This window comes from Hemitrygon akajei, unplaced genomic scaffold (assembly GCF_048418815.1).
Source record: "Hemitrygon akajei unplaced genomic scaffold, sHemAka1.3 Scf000052, whole genome shotgun sequence".
Classification (NCBI taxonomy): domain Eukaryota; kingdom Metazoa; phylum Chordata; class Chondrichthyes; order Myliobatiformes; family Dasyatidae; genus Hemitrygon; species Hemitrygon akajei.
In genome coordinates, this window is record NW_027331938.1 from 56510 (window position 1) to 77978 (window position 21469).

Sequence of the window (21469 nt, forward strand, 5' to 3'; positions counted from 1 at the left end):
AGGAAGAGGGATGGGGGATAGAGATCCTGCAGGAGGAAGGGGGATGAGGGCGAGAGATCCCGCAGGAGGAAGGGGGATGGGGGACCGAGATCCCACAGGAGGAAGAGGGATGGGGGATAGAGATCCCACAGGAGGAACTGGGATGGGGGATAGAGATCCCGCAGGAGGAAGGGGGATGGGGGCTAGTGCTCCCGCAGGAGGAAGGGGGATGGGGGAGAGAGATCCCACAGGAGGAAGGGGGATGGGGGAGAGAGATCCCGCAGGAGGAAGTGGGATGGGGGAGAGAGATCCCACAGGAGAATGGTGATGGGGATAGAGATCACGCAGGAGGAAGGGTGACGGGGGAGAGAGATCCCGCAGGAGGTAGGGGGATAGGGGAGAGAGATCCCGCAGGAGGAAGGGAGACGGGGAGAGAGCTCCCACAGGAGGAAGGGGGATGGGGGCGAGTGCTCCCGCAGGAGGAAGGGGGATGGGGGAGAGAGATCCCACAGGAGGAAGGTGGACGGGGAGAGAGATCCCACAAGAGGAAGCGGGACGGGGGAGAGATATCCCACAAGAGGAAGGGGGATGGGGGAGAGATATCCCACAAGAGGAAGTGGGATGGGGGAGAGATATCCCACAAGAGGAAGGGAGAAGGGCGAGAGAGCTCCCGCAGGAGGAAGGTGGAAGGGGGAGAGATATCCCACAAGAGGAAGGAAGGGGGAGAGAGCTCCCGCAGGAAGAAGGGGGATGGGGAGAGAGATCCCGCAGGAGGAAGGGAGATGGGGGACAGAGATCCCACAGGAGGAATGGGGATGGGGGAGTGAGGTCCCGCAGGAGGAAGGGGGATGGGGGAGAGAGGTCCCGCAGTAGGAAGGGGGATGGGGTACAGAGATCCCGCAGGAGGAAGGGGGATGGGGGAGAGACGTCCCGCAGGAGGAATGGGGATGGGGGAGAGAGGTCCCGCAGGAGGAAGGGGGATGGGAGAGAGAGATGCCGCAGGAGGAAGGGGGATGTGGGAGAGAGATGCCGCAGGAGGAAGGGGGATGGGGGAGAGAGTTGCCACAGGAGGAAGGGGGATGGCGGATAGAGATCCCGCAGGAGGTAGGGGGATGGGGGAGAGAGTTCCCGCAGGAGGAAGGGAGACGGGGAGAGAGCTCCCACAGGAGGAAGGGGGATGTGGGCGAGTGCTCCCGCAGGAGGAAGTGGGATGGCGGAGAGAGATCCCACAGGAGGAAGGTGGACGGGAGGACTGATCCCACAAGAGGAAGGGGGACGGGGGGTGAGATCGCACAAGCAGAAGGCGGACTGGGGAGAGAGATCCCACAAGAGGAAGCGGTACGGTGGAGAGATATCCCACAAGAGGAAGGGGGATGGGGGAGATATCCCACAAGAGGAAGTGGGATGGGGAAGAGAGATCCCACAGGAGGAAGGGGGATGGGGTAGAGAGATCCTGAAGGAGGAAGGGGGATGGGGGAGAGAGGTGCCGCAGGTGGAAGGGGGATGGGGGAGAGAGATCCCGCAGGAGGAAGGGGGATGGGGAGAGAGATGCCGCAGGAGGATGAGGGATGGGGGATAGAGATCCTGCAGGAGGAAGGGGGATGGGGGAGAGAGATCCCACAGGAGGAAGGGGAATGGGCGAGAGAGATCCTGCAGGAGGGAGGGGGATGGGGGAGAGAGATAACACAGGAGGAAGGGGGATCGGGGAGAGAGATCCCACAGGAGGAAGGGGACGGGGGATAGAGATCCCGCAGGAGGAAGGGGGGTGGGGGAGAGAGATCCCACAGGAGGAAGAGGGATGAGGGATAGAGATCCTGCAGGAGGAAGGGGGATGGGGGAGAGAGATCCCACAGGAGGAAGGGGGATGGTGCAGAGAGGTCCCACAGGAGGAAGGGGGATGGGGGAGAGAGATGCCGCAGGAGGAAGGGGGATGGGGGAGAGAGATGCCGCAGGATGAAGGGGGATGGGGGAGAGAGATGCCGCAGGAGGAAGGGGGATGGGGGAGAGAGATCCCGCAGGAGGAAGGGGGATGGGCGAGAGAGATGCCGCAGGAGGATGAGGGATGGGGGATAGAGATCCTGCAGGAGGAAGGGGGATGGGGGAGAGAGACCCCACAGGAGGAAGGGGAATGGGCGAGAGAGATCCTGCAGGAGTGAGGGGGATGGGGAGAGAGATGCCGCAGGAGGATGAGGGATGGGGGATAGAGATCCTGAAGGAGGAAGGGGGATGGGGGAGAGAGATCCCACAGGAGGAAGGGGAATGGGCGAGAGAGATCCTGCAGGAGGGAGGGGGATGGGGGAGAGAGATCACACAGGAGGAAGGGGGATCGGGGAGAGAGATCCCACAGGAGGAAGGGGTCGGGGGATAGAGATCCCGCAGGAGGAAGGGGGGTGGGGGAGAGAGATCCCACAGGAGGAAGAGGAATGAGGGATAGAGATCCTGCAGGAGGAAGGGGGATGGGGGAGAGAGTTGCCGCAGGAGGAAGGGGGATGGGGGAGAGAGTTCCCACAGGAGGAAGGGGGATGGTGCAGAGAGGTCCCACAGGAGGAAGGGGGATGGGGGAGAGAGATGCCGCAGGAGGAAGGGGGATGGGGGAGGGAGAGATGACGCAGGAGTTAGGGTGATGGGGGAGAGAGATGCCGCAGGAGGTAGGAGGATGGGGGAGAGAGATGCTGCAGGAGGAAGGGGGAAGGGGGAGAGAGATGCCGCAGGAGGAAGGGAGATGGGGGAGAGAGATCCCACAGGAGTTAGGGGGATGGGTGAGAGGGATGCCACAGGAGGAGGGGGGGTGGGGGAGAGATATGCCACAGGAGGAATGGGGATAAGGGAGAGAGTTGCCGCAGGAGGAAGGGGGATGGGGGAGAGAGATCCCACAGGAGGAAGGGGGATGGTGCAGAGAGTTCCCACAGGAGGAAGGGGGATGGGGGAGAGAGATGCCGCAGGAGGAAGGGGGATGGGGGAGAGAGATTCCACAGGAGGAAGGGGAATGGGGGAGAGAGATCCCACAGGAGGATGGGGGATGGGGGAGAGAGATGCCGCAGGAGGAAGGGGGACGGGGGAGAGTGATCGGACAAGAGGAAGGGGGCGGGGGAGAGCGATCCCGCAGGAGGAAGTGGGATGGGGGTGAGAGATCCCGCAGGAGGAAGGGGAATGGGGGAGAGAGATCACACAGGAGGAAGGGGGATGGGGGAGAGAGGTCCCGCAGGTTGAAGGGGGATGGCGTAGAGAGATCCCGCAGGAGGAAGGGGGATGGGGGAAGAGAGATCCCGCAGGAGGAAGGAAGACGGGGAGTGAGCTCCCGCAGGTGGAAGGGGGACTGGGCAGAGAGATCCCGCAAGAGGAATATGGACGTGGGAGAGAGCTCCCTCTGGGGGATGGGAGATGGAGCAGACTGTTCCCGCAGGAGGAAGGGGGATGGGGAAGAGAGATCCCACAGGAGGAAGTGGGATGGGGGAGAGAGATCCCACAGGAGGAAGGGGAATGGGAACAGAGATCCCACAGGAAGAAGGAGGAAGGGGGATGGGGTAGAGAGATCCCGCAGGTGGAAGGGCGATGGGGGAGAGAGGTGACGCAGGAGGAAGGGGGATGGGGGAGAGCGATGCCGCAGGAGGAACGGAGATGGGGGAGAGAGGTGCCGCAGGAGGAAGGAGGATGGGTGTGAGAGGTGCCGCAGGAGGATGGGAGATGGGATGGGAGGGGTGCCGCAAGAGGAAGAGGGATGCGGGGGGAGAGATGCCGCAGGAGGTAAGGGATGGGGGAGATAGGTGCCGCAGGAGGAAGGGGGATTCGGGGGAGAGATCCCGCAGGAGGAAGTGGAATGGGGGAGAGAGATGCCGCGGGAGAAAGAGGGATGGGGCGAGAGATCCCGCAGGAGGAAGAGGGATGGGAGAGGGAGAGATGACGCAGGAGTTAGGGTGATGGGGGAGAGAGATGCCGCAGGAGGTAGGAGGATGGGGGAGAGAGATGCTGCAGGAGGAAGGGGGAAGGGGGAGAGAGATGCCGCAGGAGGAAGGGAGATGGGGGAGAGAGATCCCACAGGAGTTAGGGGGATGGGTGAGAGGGATGCCACAGGAGGAGGGGGGGTGGGGGAGAGTTATGCCACAGGAGGAATGGGGATAAGGGAGAGAGATGCCGCAGGAGGAAGCGGGATGGGGGAGAGAGATCCCACAGGAGGAAGGGGGACGGGGGAGAGAGATCCCGCAGGAGGAAGGGGGAGAGGGGAGAGAGATCCCACAGGAGGAAGGGGATGGGGAAGAGAGATCCCACAGGAGGAAGGGGGATGGGGTAGAGAGATCCTGAAGGAGGAAGGGGGATGGGGGAGAGAGGTGCCGCAGGTGGAAGGGGGATGGGGGAGAGAGATGCCGCAGGAGGAAGGGGGATGGGGGAGAGAGATCCCGCAGGAGGAAGGGGGATGGGGAGAGAGATGCCGCAGGAGGATGAGGGATGGGGGATAGAGATCCTGCAGGAAGAAGGGGGATGGGGGAGAGAGATCCCACAGGAGGAAGGGGAATGGGCGAGAGAGATCCTGCAGGAGGGAGGGGGATGGGGGAGAGAGATAACACAGGAGGAAGGGGGATCGGGGAGAGAGATCCCGCAGGAGGAAGGGGGGTGGGGGAGAGAGATCCCACAGGAGGAAGAGGGATGAGGGATAGAGATCCTGCAGGAGGAAGGGGGATGGGGGAGAGAGATCCCACAGGAGGAAGTGGGATGGTGCAGAGAGGTCCCACAGGAGGAAGGGGGATGGGGGAGAGAGATGCCGCAGGAGGAAGGGGGATGGGGGAGAGAGATGCCGCAGGAGGAAGGGGGATGCGGGAGAGAGATTCCACAGGAGGAAGGGGGATTGTGTAGAGAGGTCCCACAGGAGGAAGGGGGATGTGGGAGAGTGATTCCACAGGAGGAAGGGGAATGGGGGAGAGAGATCCCACAGGAGGAAGGGGGATGGTGCAGAGAGGTCCCACAGGAGGAAGGGGGATGGGGGAGAGAGATGCCGCAGGAGGAAGGGGGATGGGGGAGAGAGATGCCGCAGGAGGAAGGGGGATGCGGGAGAGAGATTCCACAGGAGGAAGGGGGATGGTGTAGAGAGGTCCCACAAGAGGAAGGGGGATGTGGGAGAGAGATTCCACAGGAGGAAGGGGAATGGGGGAGAGAGATCCCACAGGAGGAAGGGGGATGGGGAAGAGAGATGCCACAGGAGGAAGGGGGATGGGGGAGAGAGATGCCGCAGGAGGAAGGGGGATGGGGGAGAGAGATCCTGCAGGAGGAAGGGGGATGGGGGAGAGAGATCCTGCAGGAGGATGGGGGATGGGGGAGCGAGATGCCGGAGGAGGAAGGGGGATGGGGGATAGAGAACCCCCACGAGGAAGGGGGATGGGGGAGAGAGATACCACAGGATGAAGGGGGATGGGGGATAGAGATCCCGCAGGAGGAAGGGGGATGGGGGCGAGTGCTCCCGCAGGAGGAAAGGGGATGGGGGACAGAGATCCCACAAGAGGAAGGGGGACGGGGGAGAGAGATCCCGCAGGAGGAAGGGGGATGGGGGAGAGAGATCCCACAGGAGGAAGAGGGATGGGGGATAGAGATCCTGCAGGAGGAAGGGGGATGAGGGCGAGAGATCCCGCAGGAGGAAGGGGGATGGGGGACCGAGATCCCACAGGAGGAAGAGGGATGGGGGATAGAGATCCCACAGGAGGAACTGGGATGGGGGATAGAGATCCCGCAGGAGGAAGGGGGATGGGGGCTAGTGCTCCCGCAGGAGGAAGGGGGATGGGGGAGAGAGATCCCACAGGAGGAAGGGGGATGGGGGAGAGAGATCCCGCAGGAGGAAGTGGGATGGGGGAGAGAGATCCCACAGGAGAATGGTGATGGGGATAGAGATCACGCAGGAGGAAGGGTGACGGGGGAGAGAGATCCCGCAGGAGGTAGGGGGATAGGGGAGAGAGATCCCGCAGGAGGAAGGGAGACGGGGAGAGAGCTCCCACAGGAGGAAGGGGGATGGGGGCGAGTGCTCCCGCAGGAGGAAGGGGGATGGGGGAGAGAGATCCCACAGGAGGAAGGTGGACGGGGAGAGAGATCCCACAAGAGGAAGCGGGACGGGGGAGAGATATCCCACAAGAGGAAGGGGGATGGGGGAGAGATATCCCACAAGAGGAAGTGGGATGGGGGAGAGATATCCCACAAGAGGAAGGGAGAAGGGCGAGAGAGCTCCCGCAGGAGGAAGGTGGAAGGGGGAGAGATATCCCACAAGAGGAAGGAAGGGGGAGAGAGCTCCCGCAGGAAGAAGGGGGATGGGGAGAGAGATCCCGCAGGAGGAAGGGAGATGGGGGACAGAGATCCCACAGGAGGAATGGGGATGGGGGAGTGAGGTCCCGCAGGAGGAAGGGGGATGGGGGAGAGAGGTCCCGCAGTAGGAAGGGGGATGGGGTACAGAGATCCCGCAGGAGGAAGGGGGATGGGGGAGAGACGTCCCGCAGGAGGAATGGGGATGGGGGAGAGAGGTCCCGCAGGAGGAAGGGGGATGGGAGAGAGAGATGCCGCAGGAGGAAGGGGGATGTGGGAGAGAGATGCCGCAGGAGGAAGGGGGATGGGGGAGAGAGTTGCCACAGGAGGAAGGGGGATGGCGGATAGAGATCCCGCAGGAGGTAGGGGGATGGGGGAGAGAGTTCCCGCAGGAGGAAGGGAGACGGGGAGAGAGCTCCCACAGGAGGAAGGGGGATGTGGGCGAGTGCTCCCGCAGGAGGAAGTGGGATGGCGGAGAGAGATCCCACAGGAGGAAGGTGGACGGGAGGACTGATCCCACAAGAGGAAGGGGGACGGGGGGTGAGATCGCACAAGCAGAAGGCGGACTGGGGAGAGAGATCCCACAAGAGGAAGCGGTACGGTGGAGAGATATCCCACAAGAGGAAGGGGGATGGGGGAGATATCCCACAAGAGGAAGTGGGATGGGGGAGAGATATCCCACAAGAGGAAGGGAGAAGGGCGAGAGAGCTCCCGCAGAAGGAAGGGGGATGAGGAGCGAGATCCCGCAGGAGGAAGGGAGTTGGGTGACAGAGATCCCGCAGGAGGAACGGGGATGGGGGATAGAGATCCCGCAGGAGAAAGGGGGATGGGGGAAAGAGTTCCCGCACAAGGAAGGGAGACGGGGAGAGTGCTCTCACTGGAGGAAGGAGAATGGGGGATAGAGATCCCACAGGAGGAAGGGGGATGGGGGATAGAGATCCCGCAGGTGGAAGGGGAATGGGGGATAGAGATCCCACAGGAGGAAGGGGGACGGGGGAGAGAGATCCCGCAGGAGGTAGGGGGATGGGGGAGAGAATCCCGCACAAGGAAGGGAGTCGCGGAGAGTGCTCCCACTGGAGGAAGGGGGAAGGGGGAGAGAGATCCCACAGGAGGAAGGTAGACGGGGGGAGTGATCCCACAGGAGGAAGGTAGACGGGGGGAGAGATCCCACAGGAGGAAGGGGGATGGGGAGAGAGATCCCACAAGAGGAAGCGGGACGGGGTAGAGATATCCCACAAGAGGAAGGGGGATGGGGGTGAGATATCCCACAAGAGGAAGTGGGATGGGGGAGAGATATCCCACAAGAGGAAGTGGGAAGGGCGAGTGAGCTCCCGCAGGAGGAAGGGGCAAGGCGGAGAGAGCTCCCGCAGGAAGAAGGGAATGGGGAGCGAGATCCCGCAGGAGGAACGGGGATGGGGGAGAGACGTCCCACAGGAGAAAGGGGGATGGGGGAGAGAGTTCCCGCAGTAGGATAGAGGATGGCGGAGAGAGATCCCGCAGGAGGAACGGGGATGGGGGAGAGAGGTCCCGCAGGAGAAAGGGGGATGGGTGAGAGAGGTCCCGCAGGAGGAAGAGAGATGGGGAGGGGAGATCCAGGAGGAGGAAGGGGAATCGGTTGAGCGATCCCGCCGGAGGAAGGGGGATGGGGGAGAGGGATCCCTCCGGAGGAAGGGGGATGGTGTAGAGAGGTCCCGCAGGAGAAAGCGGGATGGGGGAGAGAGTTCCCGCAGCAGGAAGGGGAATGGGGGAGAGAGATCACGCAGGAGGAAGGGGGATAGGGAAGAGAGTTCCCGCAGGAGTTAGGGGGATGGGGGTAGCGAGTTCCCGCAGGAGGAAGGGGGATGGGGAGAGGGATCCCGCCGGAGGAACGGGGATGGGGGAGAGACGTCCCACAGGAGGAAGGGGGATGGGGAAGAGAGTTCCCGCAGTAGGATGGAGGATGGGGGAGAGAGATCCCGCAGGAGGAACGGGGATGGGGGAGAGAGGTCCCGCAGGAGAAAGGGGGATGGGTGAGAGAGGTCCCGCAGGAGGAAGAGAGATGGGGAGGGGAGATCCTGGAGGAGGAAGGGGGATCGGTTGAGCGATCCCGCCGGAGGAAGGGGGATGGGGGAGAGGGATCCCTCCGGAGGAAGGGGGATGGTGTAGAGAGGTCCTGCAGGAGAAAGGGGGATGGGGGAGAGAGTTCCCGCAGCAGGAAGGGGGATGGGGAGAGGGATCCCGCCGGAGGAAGGGGGATGGGGGAGAGGGATGCCGCCGAAGGTTTGGGGATGGGTGAGAGAGTTCCCGCCGGAGGAAGGGGGATGGGGGAGAGAGATCCCGCCGGAGGAAGGGGGATTGGGGAGAGGGATGCCGCCGGAGGTTGGGGGATTGGGGAGAGATTTCCCGCAGGAGGAAGGGGGCTGGGGGGAGAGAGAACCTGCAGGAGGAACGGGGATGGGGGAGAGAGGTCCCGTAGGAGAAAGGGTTATGGGGGAGAGAGATGCCGCAGGAGGATGAGGGATGGGGGATAGAGATCCTGCAGGAGGAAGGGGGATGGGGGGTGAGATCGCACAAGCAGAAGGCGGACTGGGGAGAGAGATCCCACAAGAGGAAGCGGTACGTTGGAGAGATATCCCACAAGAGGAAGGGGGATGGGGGAGATATCCCACAAGAGGAAGTGGGATGGGGGAGAGAGGTCCCGTAGGAGAAAGGGTTATGGGGGAGACAGATCCCTCAGGAAGATGGGGGATGGTTGAGAGAGATCCCGCCGGGGGAAGGGGGATGGGGGAGAGAGATCCCGCAGGAGGAAGGGGGATGGGGGAGTGAGATCCCGCAGGAGGAATGGGGATGGGGGAAAGAGTTCCGGCAGCAGGAAGGGGGATGGGGGAGAGAGGTCCCGCAGGAGAAAGGGGGATGGGGGAGAGAGGTCCCGCAGGAGGAAGGGAGATGGGGAGGGGAGATCCCGGAGGATGAAGGGGGATGGGGGAGAGGGATCCCGCCGGAGGAAGGGGGATGGGGGAGAGGGATCCCGCCGGAGGAGGGGGATCGTGGATAAGGATCCCGCCGGAGGAAGGTGGATGGGGGAGAGAGATCCCGCAGGAGGAAGTGGGATCCCGCCGGAGGAAGGGGGATGGGGGAGAGTGCTCCCGCAGGAGGAAGGGGGATGGGGGAGAGAGCTCACACAGGAGGAAGTGGGATGTGTGAGAGAGGTCCCACAAGAGGAAGGGGGATGGGGGAGAGAGGTCACACAGGAGGAAGGGGGATGGGGAAGAGACGTCCCGCAGGAGGAATGGGGATGGGGGAGAGAGGTCCCGCAGGAGGAAGGGGGATGGGGTAGAGCTCCCGCAGGAGGAATGGGGAATGGGGAGAGAGGTCCCGCAGGAGGAAGGGGGATGTGAGAGAGAGTTCCTGCCGGAGGAAGGGGGACGGGGGGATGGAGGTCCCGCAGGAGGAAGGGGGTCGGGGGAGAGAGATCCCACAGGAGAATGGTGATGGGGATAGAGATCACGCAGGAGGAAGGGGGACGGGGGAGAGAGATCCCGCAGGAGGTAGGGGGATAGGGGAGAGAGATCCCGCAGGAGGAAGGGAGACGGGGAGAGAGCTCCCACAGGAGGAAGGGGGATGGGGGCGAGTGCTCCCGCAGGAGGAAGGGGGATGGGGGAGAGAGATCCCACAGGAGGAAGGTGGACGGGGAGAGAGATCCCACAAGAGGAAGCGGGACGGGGGAGAGATATCCCACAAGAGGAAGGGGGATGGGGGAGAGATATCCCACAAGAGGAAGTGGGATGGGGGAGAGATATCCCACAAGAGGAAGGGGGATGGGGGAGAGATATCCCACAAGAGGAAGGGGGATGGGGGAGAGATATCCCACAAGAGGAAGTGGGATGGGGGAGAGATATCCCACAAGAGGAAGGGAGAAGGGCGAGAGAGCTCCCGCGGGAGGAAGGTGGAAGGGGGAGAGATATCCCACAAGAGGAAGGAAGGGGGAGAGAGCTGCCGCAGGAAGAAGGGGGATGGGGAGAGAGATCCCGCAGGAGGAAGGGAGATGGGGGACAGAGATCCCACAGGAGGAATGGGGATGGGGGAGTGAGGTCCCGCAGGAGGAATGGGGATGGGGGAGAGAGGTCCCGCAGGAGGAAGGGGGATGGGAGAGAGAGATGCCGCAGGAGGAAGGGGGATGTGGGAGAGAGATGCCGCAGGAGGAAGGGGGATGGGGGAGAGAGTTGCCACAGGAGGAAGGGGGATGGCGGAGAGAGCTCCCACAGGAGGAAGGGGGATGTGGGCGAGTGCTCCCGCAGGAGGAAGTGGGATGTCGGAGAGAGATCCCACAGGAGGAAGGTGGACGGGAGGACTGATCCCACAAGAGGAAGGGGGACGGGGGGTGAGATCGCACAAGCAGAAGGCGGACTGGGGAGAGAGATCCCACAAGAGGAAGCGGTACGGTGGAGAGATATCCCACAAGAGGAAGGGGGATGGGGGAGATATCCCACAAGAGGAAGTGGGATGGGGGAGAGATATCCCACAAGAGGAAGGGAGAAGGGCGAGAGAGCTCCCGCAGAAGGAAGGGGGATGAGGAGCGAGATCCCGCAGGAGGAAGGGAGATGGGTGACAGAGATCCCGCAGGAGGAACGGGGATGGGGGAGAGAGATCCCGCAGGAGAAAGGGGGATGGGGGAAAGAGTTCCCGCACAAGGAAGGGAGACGGGGAGAGTGCTCTCACTGGAGGAAGGAGAATGGGGGATAGAGATCCCACAGGAGGAAGGGGGATGGGGGATAGAGATCCCGCAGGAAGAAGGGGAATGGGGGATAGAGATCCCACAGGAGGAAGGGGGACGGGGGAGAGAGATCCCGCAGGAGGTAGGGGGATGGGGGAGAGAATCCCGCACAAGGAAGGGAGTCGCGGAGAGTGCTCCCACTGGAGGAAGGGGGAAGGGGGAGAGAGATCCCACAGGAGGAAGGTAGACGGGGGGAGTGATCCCACAGGAGGAAGGTAGACGGGGGGAGAGATCCCACAGGAGGAAGGGGCAAGGCGGAGAGAGCTCCCGCAGGAAGAAGGGAATGGTGAGCGAGATCCCGCAGGACGAACGGGGATGGGGGAGAGACGTCCCACAGGAGAAAGGGGGATGGGGGAGAGAGTTCCCGCAGTAGGATAGAGGATGGGGGAGAGAGATCCCGCAGGAGGAACGGGGATGGGGGAGAGAGGTCCCGCAGGAGAAAGGGGGATGGGTGAGAGAGGTCCCGCAGGAGGAAGAGAGATGGGGAGGGGAGATCCTGGAGGAGGAAGGGGAATCGGTTGAGCGATCCCGCCGGAGGAAGGGGGATGGGGGAGAGGGATCCCTCCGGAGGAAGGGGGATGGTGTAGAGAGGTCCCGCAGGAGAAAGGGGGATGGGGGAGAGAGTTCCCGCAGCAGGAAGGGGAATGGGGGAGAGAGATCACGCAGGAGGAAGGGGGATAGGGAAGAGAGTTCCCGCAGGAGTTAGGGGGATGGGGTAGCGAGTTCCCGCAGGAGGAAGGGGGATGGGGAGAGGGATCCCGCCGGAGGAACGGGGATGGGGGAGAGACGTCCCACAGGAGGAAGGGGGATGGGGGAGAGAGTTCCCGCAGTAGGATGGAGGATGGGAGAGAGAGATCCCGCAGGAGGAACGGGGATGGGGGAGAGAGGTCCCGCAGGAGAAAGGGGGATGGGTGAGAGAGGTCCCGCAGGAGGAAGAGAGATGGGGAGGGGAGATCCTGGAGGAGGAAGGGGGATCGGTTGAGCGATCCCGCCGGAGGAAGGGGGATGGGGGAGAGGGATCCCTCCGGAGGAAGGGGGATGGTGTAGAGAGGTCCTGCAGGAGAAAGGGGGATGGGGGAGAGAGTTCCCGCAGCAGGAAGGGGGATGGGGGAGAGAGATCACGCAGGAGGAAGGGGGATAGGGAAGAGAGTTCCCGCAGGAGTTAGGGGGATGGGGTAGCAAGTTCCCGCAGGAGGAAGGGGGATGGGGAGAGGGATCCCGCCGGAGGAAGGGGGATGGGGGAGAGGGATGCCGCCGAAGGTTTGGGGATGGGTGAGAGAGTTCCCGCCGGAGGAAGGGGGATGGGGGAGAGAGATCCCGCCGGAGGAAGGGGGATTGGGGAGAGGGATGCCGCCGGAGGTTGGGGGATTGGGGAGAGATTTCCCGCAGGAGGAAGGGGGCTGGGGGAGAGAGAACCTGCAGGAGGAACGGGGATGGGGGAGAGAGGTCCCGTAGGAGAAAGGGTTATGGGGGAGAGAGATGCCGCAGGAGGATGAGGGATGGGGGATAGAGATCCTGCAGGAGGAAGGGGGATGGGGGGTGAGATCGCACAAGCAGAAGGCGGACTGGGGAGAGAGATCCCACAAGAGGAAGCGGTACGGTGGAGAGATATCCCACAAGAGGAAGGGGGATGGGGGAGATATCCCACAAGAGGAAGTGGGATGGGGGAGAGAGGTCCCGTAGGAGAAAGGGTTATGGGGGAGACAGATCCCTCAGGAAGATGGGGGATGGTTGAGAGAGATCCCGCCGGAGGAAGGGGGATGGGGGAGAGAGATCCCGCAGGAGGAAGGGGGATGGGGGAGTGAGATCCCGCAGGAGGAATGGGGATGGGGGAAAGAGTTCCGGCAGCAGGAAGGGGGATGGGGGAGAGAGGTCCCGCAGGAGAAAGGGGGATGGGGGAGAGAGGTCCCGCAGGAGGAAGGGAGATGGGGAGGGGAGATCCCGGAGGAGGAAGGGGGATGGGGGAGAGGGATCCCGCCGGAGGAAGGGGGATGGGGGAGAGGGATCCCGCCGGAGGAGGGGGATCGTGGATAGGGATCCCGCCGGAGGAAGGTGGATGGGGGAGAGAGATCCCGCAGGAGGAAGTGGGATCCCGCCGGAGGAAGGGGGATAGGGGAGAGTGCTCCCGCAGTAGGAAGGGGGATGGGGGAGAGAGCTCACACAGGAGGAAGTGGGATGTGTGAGAGACGTCCCGCAGGAGGAATGGGGATGGGGGAGAGAGGTCCCGCAGGAGGAAGGGGGATGGGGTAGAGCTCCCGCAGGAGGAATGGGGAATGGGGAGAGAGGTCCCGCAGGAGGAAGGGGGATGTGAGAGAGAGTTCCCGCCGGAGGAAGGAGGACGGGGGGATGGAGGTCCCGCAGGAGGAAGGGGGTCGGGGGAGAGAGATCCCGCAGTTGAAAGGGGGACGAGGGTGAGAGTTCCCGCTGGAAGAAGAGGGATGGGGCAGAGAGATCCCTCAGGAAGAAGGCGGATGGGGCAGAGAGATCCCGCAGGAGGAAGGGGGATGGGGCAGAGAGATCCCACAGGAGGAAGCGGGATGGGGCATAGAGATCCCACAAGAGGAAGGGGGATGGGGGAGAGTGATTCCACCGGAGGAAGGTGGATGGTGTAGAGAGATCCCACAGGAGGAAGGGGGATGGGGCAGAGAGATCCCACAGGAGGAATGGGAATGTGGCAGAGAGATCCGACAGGAGGTAGCGGGATGGGGCAGAGAGATCCCGCAGGAGGAAGTGGGATGGTGGACAGAGATCCCGCAAGAGGAAGGGGTTGGTGGAGAGAGATCCCGCAGGAAGAAGGGGGATGGGGGAGAGAGATCCCGCAGGAGGAAGTGGGAACGGAAAGAGGGATCCCGCCGGAGGAAGGGGGCTGGGGGAGAGAGATCCCACAGGAGGAAGGGGATTGGGACGAGAGGTCCCGCAAGAGGAAGTGCGACGGGGGAGAGCGATCCCACAGGAGGAAGGGTGATATGGAGAGAGTTCCCACAGGAGGAAGCGGGATGGGGTAGAGTGATCCCGCAGGAGGAAGGGGAATGTGGGTGAGGGATCCCGCAGGAGGAAGGGGGATGGGGGAGATAGATCCCGCAGGAGGAAGTGGGATGGGGGAGAGAGCTCCCGCAGGAGGAAGGGGGTTGGGGGAGAGGGATCCCACAGGAGGATGGGGGATGGGGGTGAGAGCTCCCCCAGGAGGAAGGGGTTTGGGGGAGAGGGATCCCGCAGGAGGATGGGGGATGGGGGACTGGGATCCCGCAGGATGAAGGGGGTTGGGGGATAGGGATCTCGCAGGAGGAAGGGGAATGGGGGTGAGAGATCCCGCAGGAGAAAGGGGGATGTGAGGGAGAGCTCCCGCAGGAGTAAGGGGGATGGGTAAGAGAGATCCCACAAGAGGAAGGGGGATGGGGAAGTGAGATCCCACAGGATGAAGGTGTTTTGCGAAGTGAGATCCCATAGGAGGATGGGGGATGGGGAAAAGAGATCTGACAGGAGGAAGGGATACCACTGGAGGGAAGAGATAACCCACGGGAGGAAGGGGAATGAGGAAGAAAGATCCCTCAGGAAGGGGTGTGGGGAAAAGACATTCCACTGGTGGATGAGGAAAGGGTAATAGAGAGCCGACAGAAGGAATGGGGATGGGGACGAGATCCCTAAGAATCAAAGGGGGGTTGGGTTAAAAAGTAACAGTGAGAAGGAACATTGTCAATGGACGTGTCACAGGCAGCAGGAAACACGGCCATTCCTGTGATTTCCTACCATTAAACCAATGGTCGTTATTCACTGATCTGATGAAGTCTCCAACGTCCCTTCACAAGGAACCACAGAACCCTCCTGTCCTTGGGGAATTACTGACCGATCCCCTGGGCTTTAGTCACAATTCTTTACACTCTGAATTATCACAGTTTAACCCAAATCCCTTTATATTGAAATAACACAATAGAACAGTTTCACTGTTACGAGTGAGAGATAAAATTAGTTACCTCAACTCCTGGCACTTGTGCAGCCCAGGTCCCAGCCGCTGGATTCCTTCACACTGAATGTTGCAGTTCTCCAGGTCGAGGTGTTTTATTGTATCACAGAATCCGATGACATGAGACAGGGCCGCGCAGTCAATCGGGGTCAGTGTCACTCTACTGAATGAAAGTGTTTCCACAGATCCCAGTGCGGCCTGAGCCAGTCCACGATTCTGAGACTCAAACAGGTAGTGCAATGTGTTCAGGAGGCTCCTTTTACCAGCTTCACTCCATGTGTTTTTACTCTGGCGTTTAACCTCCTCCTTCACCCAGTCAATCACCCGGCAGGTTGTTTCATGAGGAAATGGACCCAGAAACTCCACCAGGCCCCGAGCTGTCATTGGGGAGGAGAGACCAGCAACAAAACGGAGAAATACCTCAAATCGCCCATCTGTCGTGTTGTGAACTTCAGTGAGGAATTGCAGGAAATCCCCGGGATGTGGATTCAGGAATTGTGCGACTGCAGCTACAAACTCTTGGATGGTGAGGTGTGGGAATGTGTACACCACGCTCTGGGCAGAATCCTCTCTCTCCAAAAGCTCCATCAGGAACCCGGACAGGAACTGGGAAGGCTGCAGATTGTAGTTGATCAAATCTCCATCTGTAAACACAATCTTCTTCTCGGACACTCCTCTGAAGGCCATCTGACCAACCCTGAGTAACACATCACGGGGGCTCTCAATCTCACGGCCGTGGTTTTTCAGGATGTTGTAAATATAGTAGGAGTACAGTTGGGTGATGGTCTTGGGAACTCGCTGCGGGTCCCTGACTCTTTGTGTGAAGAAGGGGCCCAGTGCCAGAGCGAGGATCCAGCAGTAGGAGGGGTTGTAGCTCATGGTGTACAGGATATCGTTCTCCTTCACGTGTTTGAAAACAGCTTCGGCCACCGTCTGATCTTCAAAATGTCTGATGAAATATTCCTTCCGTTCCTCATCAACAAATCCCAGGATTTCAGCCCAGACACTGATCTCCGCCTTTTCCAATAAATGTAACGTAGTGGGGCGGGTGGTCACCAGCACTGAACACCCTGGGAGCAGCTTGCCCTGGATTAAACTGTACACAATGTCCAACACTTCACACCACCACTCGGGATCTGGGCACTGGTGCTTGGGTTCTGTATCTCTCCGACTGTCCGCAAAATCGATTTTGTGTTTGAATTCATCTAAACCATCGAATATAAACAGTAATCCTTCTGCGTTCTTCCAGACTTCTCTCAGGAAATTCCCAAAGTAAGGATACTGATCCAGAATCAGTTCCCTCAGGTTTATTCTACAATTAATGGTGTTTAAATCTCGGAATTTGAAACTGAAGACAAACTGGAATTGTTGGTATATTTTCCCCATGGCCCAGTCATAAACAATCTTTTGTACCATCGTTGTTTTCCCGATCCCCGGGACTCCGGCCACTGCTGCCGAACTCCCAGATTTGGTTTTACTCCGGGAAAAGCTGCTCTGGAATAACTGATCGGTATGGATTTTTTCCAGCTGTCTGCGGAGTTGTTTCTCTCTATAATCCTCATGGTCTCTGCCTCTTGCCAGCAGCTCATGTTCCACCAGTTTCCGATCTCGAACAGTAGAAATGACCGTGAGCTCAGCGTATCGATCATCCAGCTGGAAAACCTTCACCTTCTCCGTCATCAGGATCGTGTTCACTCTCAGTGTTTCAGTTTGTGCCCGCAGAGTCTCCTTGTGTTTCTGTTGAACATCTTCCATGGGAACAGAGAACATATTCAAAACGTTAAATGGCTCATCTGACAAAGAACTTTATTGCTGCATTTCAACATTCAGTGTTTGAGATTGCATGAATCAATTCAATGCTTCCATGGATATTAGGACCGAAAGTAAAATTCTGTTCACAGACACGGAATTGACAGCAATGGATGTCCCTGAAAATGTCCAATTCTCATGTTCTGGTTCTAGTTATTTGTGAAGGTGAACATTCCCCTGATTGCACTTTCTGAGGAAGCTTAAACAAGCATCACTCCCCACTAACATCTTAACTACATTCTACAGAGGCGTGGTTGAGAGTGTGCTGACCTTTTGCATCACAACCTGGTACTCCAGCTGCAGTGCTGCCGACAAAAAAGCCTTGCAGGGGGTGGTTAGGGGAGTAGAGAAGGTTATTGGGGTCTCCCTACCTTCTGTCCAAGACCTCATTCAGAGTCGATGCCTCCAGAAGACACGGTACATCATTAAATACCCCTCACACCCTCTCCATGAACTGTTTGTTCTTCTGCCATCAGGTAAACGTTACAGGAGCATCAAAACTAAAACCACAAGGCTACTAAACAGCTTCCTCCCACAGGCAGTCAGACTGCTAAATAGCTGCTCTACCTAACTCTGCTTTGGACACTTTTAACTTGCACCGAACACTTATAACTTGATTTAAAGCGACATGTGGCTGTTGTGTTTTATTATTTAGTGTTGTGTTTGTTATGTTATGATTGCACTGCTCCTGGGAAACGCTGTCTCATTCTACCCTGCAGAGCTGATGTACGGTTGGAATGACAATAAAGTTTTTGAATCTTAAATATCCTATTGCAATCCTGACTGCACCTCCGGTTACAACAACATTTCACTATATTTAAGGCATTGTTTGCATCATTAACAGAGGATGTTAATGTTGATCTGGTGTGGAACTATGGAGAGCAGGACACTGTGCATTTTGGCCAATCTGCACACTGGGGAGTGACAGGTGTCCACTGCTCTTGCATCAAAACAGGAGCAGAATGCGCGGGAAATACTCAAGTCGGGCAGCGTCTGGGGGAGAATCACAGTGAATTTGCGGATCGATAACCCATCGGAATGACAGGAATGAAAATGAGTAGTTTTCAATCGCAGTGATGGAGGATTGGTGGAAAGATGGAATCTGTGTTAATGGAAGAAGCCACAAGCGTCTGTCTCAGTGATGTACGTCGTGTCTGTGGGAGAGGGTGGTGAAGTCTTGGCAACTGCTACTCATCAGTCTTGCTGTAGGGGTGTGGGGCTCTGTCTAATGAGGCCTCCGTCTGTCAGAGTCGACCATGGATGTCCTGCCCCTGCAAGCCGGGACACTCCGATATGGAGAGGAAGCTTCTGCCGATGTAGCAAGCTCCCTCTCTCCTTGCATCTGATGTACACAAAGGAACGGCAGAGACTGACGCAACTTGGCACCAGAGGTGTCGCAGGAGATGCCAGTCTGCGTTGAACACCATTTAACACTGACTCAGGGACTCCAGCTCCAGGCTTTTCCCATTGGGTTTACTCCCAAACTCTTCCCCATGAGGGGTTACAGTTACAAGGCAGTGGAGTTTTGAGATCAGAGTTTTCTTGTTCCTGGGTGAGCTGCCAATCACAGCCAACAAGCCCCATCTGCCCAAAGTGACTGGTTGTAAGGCACCAGTAACCCACCTCTGCCCCTTCTCCTGTGGGAAGAAACGCTTCCACTGGGATTAGTGGCTAAACCGCACGTGAAGACCAAGAGCTGGACAGAGGCTACTCGCCACTGGGAGCATTTAATAGGTCGCGGCAGCTCATCCGCACTGTCACCCCCCCTCCCCCCGGCTATAACAATCTTAAGCAACCAAGGGGCGCTGTATTATTGACAATGAATCGGTAAATTGGTTTATTATTGTGACATGCACCACTGAAAATGGAAAACTTTTCTGCATGCGATCCAGATAGATCATTACATCACATCGGTGCAATGAGGTTGTACAAGGAAAAATGGAACAGAATAGCTCAGGGAAACAGTGTTTCAGTTGCCGAGAAAATGCAGTGCAGGCAGACGATAAGGTAGAAGGCCAAAGGATCATTGGGAGGTCAGCGTTGAGTTTTTTTGTGACTATGTTCCTAAACTGTAGAAATCAACACCTTAAACTACAGTACTGTGCAGAAGTCTGAGGTGTATATTAGGACTGACACATTTTGTCTTTTATTTTCTAGTTTGCACTTTATCCCGTTGTATTGCGGTTTGAACGGCATCGTCTGGATGAAAGGTGCTTTATAAATAAGTCATTATTATTATTATTATTATTATTATTATTATTATTATTATTATTATTATTATTATTATTATTATCTTAGCCTAAGCTGGTAAAACTTGAGGTACAGGCATAGCCAAGCACACTCATGTCTCAATTGATAGGAGATTTCAGACTATTCTCGTGGTGTATAGTATTATAGGTTTTCGAAGATTTACACAAGTATCGCCGTGTGGGCCTAATTTATTAATACTATTCTGTAAAGCCTTTAGGACGATACCAGTTATTGATATTACGATTGGGATAAATAATACCCTGTTCGTGTTCCATAGTCTTTCATTTTGCCCTTTCAATTCAACATATTTCTGGTATTGTTTTTTACTAGTTCATTTCTGTAAGTTATGTGTGTTTGGAATAGCTATATATATTTGAAAAGTTGCTTTTGCTTGTTTATCCTGTAAAATTACATCCGAACGCATATCATGGATTATCCTATCCGAAATAATGATCGGACACAGTATGATATGAAGGACTCTAACTCTAAAAGTGGAAGAGGCTTGTACGTTTAGTAAATTATGGTGTTTTTCATCAGTTGTAGTTTAAGCAATGTTTTTGTGAATGTTGTCCGCCATTTTATTGTGCTTGCGCAAGTAATGAGATTCAGTTGAACTACTGCAGGATCTTGTAAAGTCGGATTGGTTGTAGTTTCTCTTATAATTTTCAGCATATATCGTCTTGGACCTATCAGTCGTTTATTCTGTATTATCGATAACTACATGTGTCAACAACCTTGTCCTGTATTGCTACAATGATCCCTTCTGTTTCTGGGAAGAAGTCTCCAACTCTGAGCCAGGAGCTCGACGCTTCCTTGTCGACATCTAATCGGCTCCGATCGTGTGGATGTCCTCCGTGGGGAGTCAGACTCTTCCATTGGTTAACGTTTTCTACTATTATGATAGTTTCTTCATTTTTATGGGTTATGCTTTCATTTACGTTCAGTGATGTGTACCCCTTATCAGATTTGCATATGGGTGTATGGAGTGCTGAATCCTGCTTGCGTTATGACAGTGTGTCAATAGAGCTAATTGTGGATTTCAGAAAAGGCGAGATGAGGAAACACGACACACCAGTCCTCACAGAGGGATCTGATGTGGAAAGAGTGAGCAATTCCAAATTCCTGGCTGTCAGTATCTCCGAGTATCTAACCTGGACCCAATATATCAATGCAACTGCAGAGAAGGCACAACAGTGGCTATATTTCATCAGGAGTTTCCAGCATCACTCGAATATTTCTACAGGTGTGACTTGCAGAGCATTGTAACTGGCTGCATCACCGTCTGATTCACGAGGAACGGAGTAAGGCGAACACTCAACGATTCAGGAGCAACTTCTCCTCGACCATCCAGTTTCCGAATGGACATTGAACCCATCGATACTGCCTCACTAATCTCTTTTTAAATTTCTATATCTGCACTACTTATTTAGTTTAATATTTCATATAATCACACAGACATGCACAGCTATATATGTTCAACTTCCAGGCCCTGAAGCCACTTCGCTGCTCAGCCAGATCCACCGTCTGACAGGCCACATGTCTCGCATGGATAACTCCAGGTTACCGAAAGCAGTACTCTACGGAGAACTCTCTCGGGGCAAGAGAGATCGTGGTGCTCCGCGCAGGAGGTACAAGGACCAAATTAAGCAGAGGCTCTCTCAGGTAAATATGGAGGTCAACGAGTGGCAGCCGCTGATCCACGGAAAAGCCAGGAATTCTGAGGAACTCAGAAGAGCGACTGCTGAAAAGAAGAGGGGATGCAAGAAGGATCCAACTACCCAAGCGCCTGCATCCCAGCTGCTCCCGGGTCCACAGATCCAGAATTGGCCCCTACCGTTCACCAACAATCGTGTCGTCATCGAGTACCACCACCCCACTCTCTCTCTCTCACACACACACACACACACACACACACACCACACACACACACACACACACACACACACACACACACACACACACACACACACACACACACACACACACACACACACACACACACACACACACACACACACCTATTTGGGAAGAGAACAGGATTTAGGGTATGTTTCATGATCATTAATGCTTGGTGGAACCCCGGAATGTCCATGCCCTCAAACCCTTTTGTTCCCCGGATCTGGAGTACCTGGTGCTGCTGTGTAAACCTTTCCGGCTGCCAAGGGAGTTCCCGGCTGTTATTATCACAGCTGTGTAATAACAACATCCCCCAGTTGTGTGTTATTGTGACAGAGGGGAGATGATTTCCTTCAGAAATCGGTCAGGACTTCCCAAACCACAAAATTTGTATCAACAGTTCTGTGTGAACAGCACTTGCCGTGTGACCGACTGCTTACATTGCCAGTGATCAGCAGGAGCTCAAGAAATTCAGCTCCGATCTGTGCAAAGTTATCCAGGCAGCGAAACGACAATACAGAGATCGTATTCAGGCACAACTCTCC

At 57.5% G+C, this 21469-nt stretch overlaps 1 protein-coding gene across 1 annotated transcript in view; it reads right to left on the bottom strand.

Annotated features, from left to right (window-relative positions):
- LOC140721192 (NACHT, LRR and PYD domains-containing protein 3-like) overlaps positions 1-20887 on the bottom strand; it is a 44456-nt gene extending 23569 nt beyond the window's left edge. The window contains exons 1-2 of the mRNA XM_073036051.1: positions 20807-20887; positions 14980-16250 (exon numbers count right to left, since the gene is read on the bottom strand). Of these exons, the coding sequence (XP_072892152.1) occupies positions 14980-16250; positions 20807-20887 (1352 nt within the window). The remainder of the gene's footprint in view (positions 1-14979; positions 16251-20806) is intronic.
- Between the last annotated feature and the right edge of the window lie 582 nt (positions 20888-21469).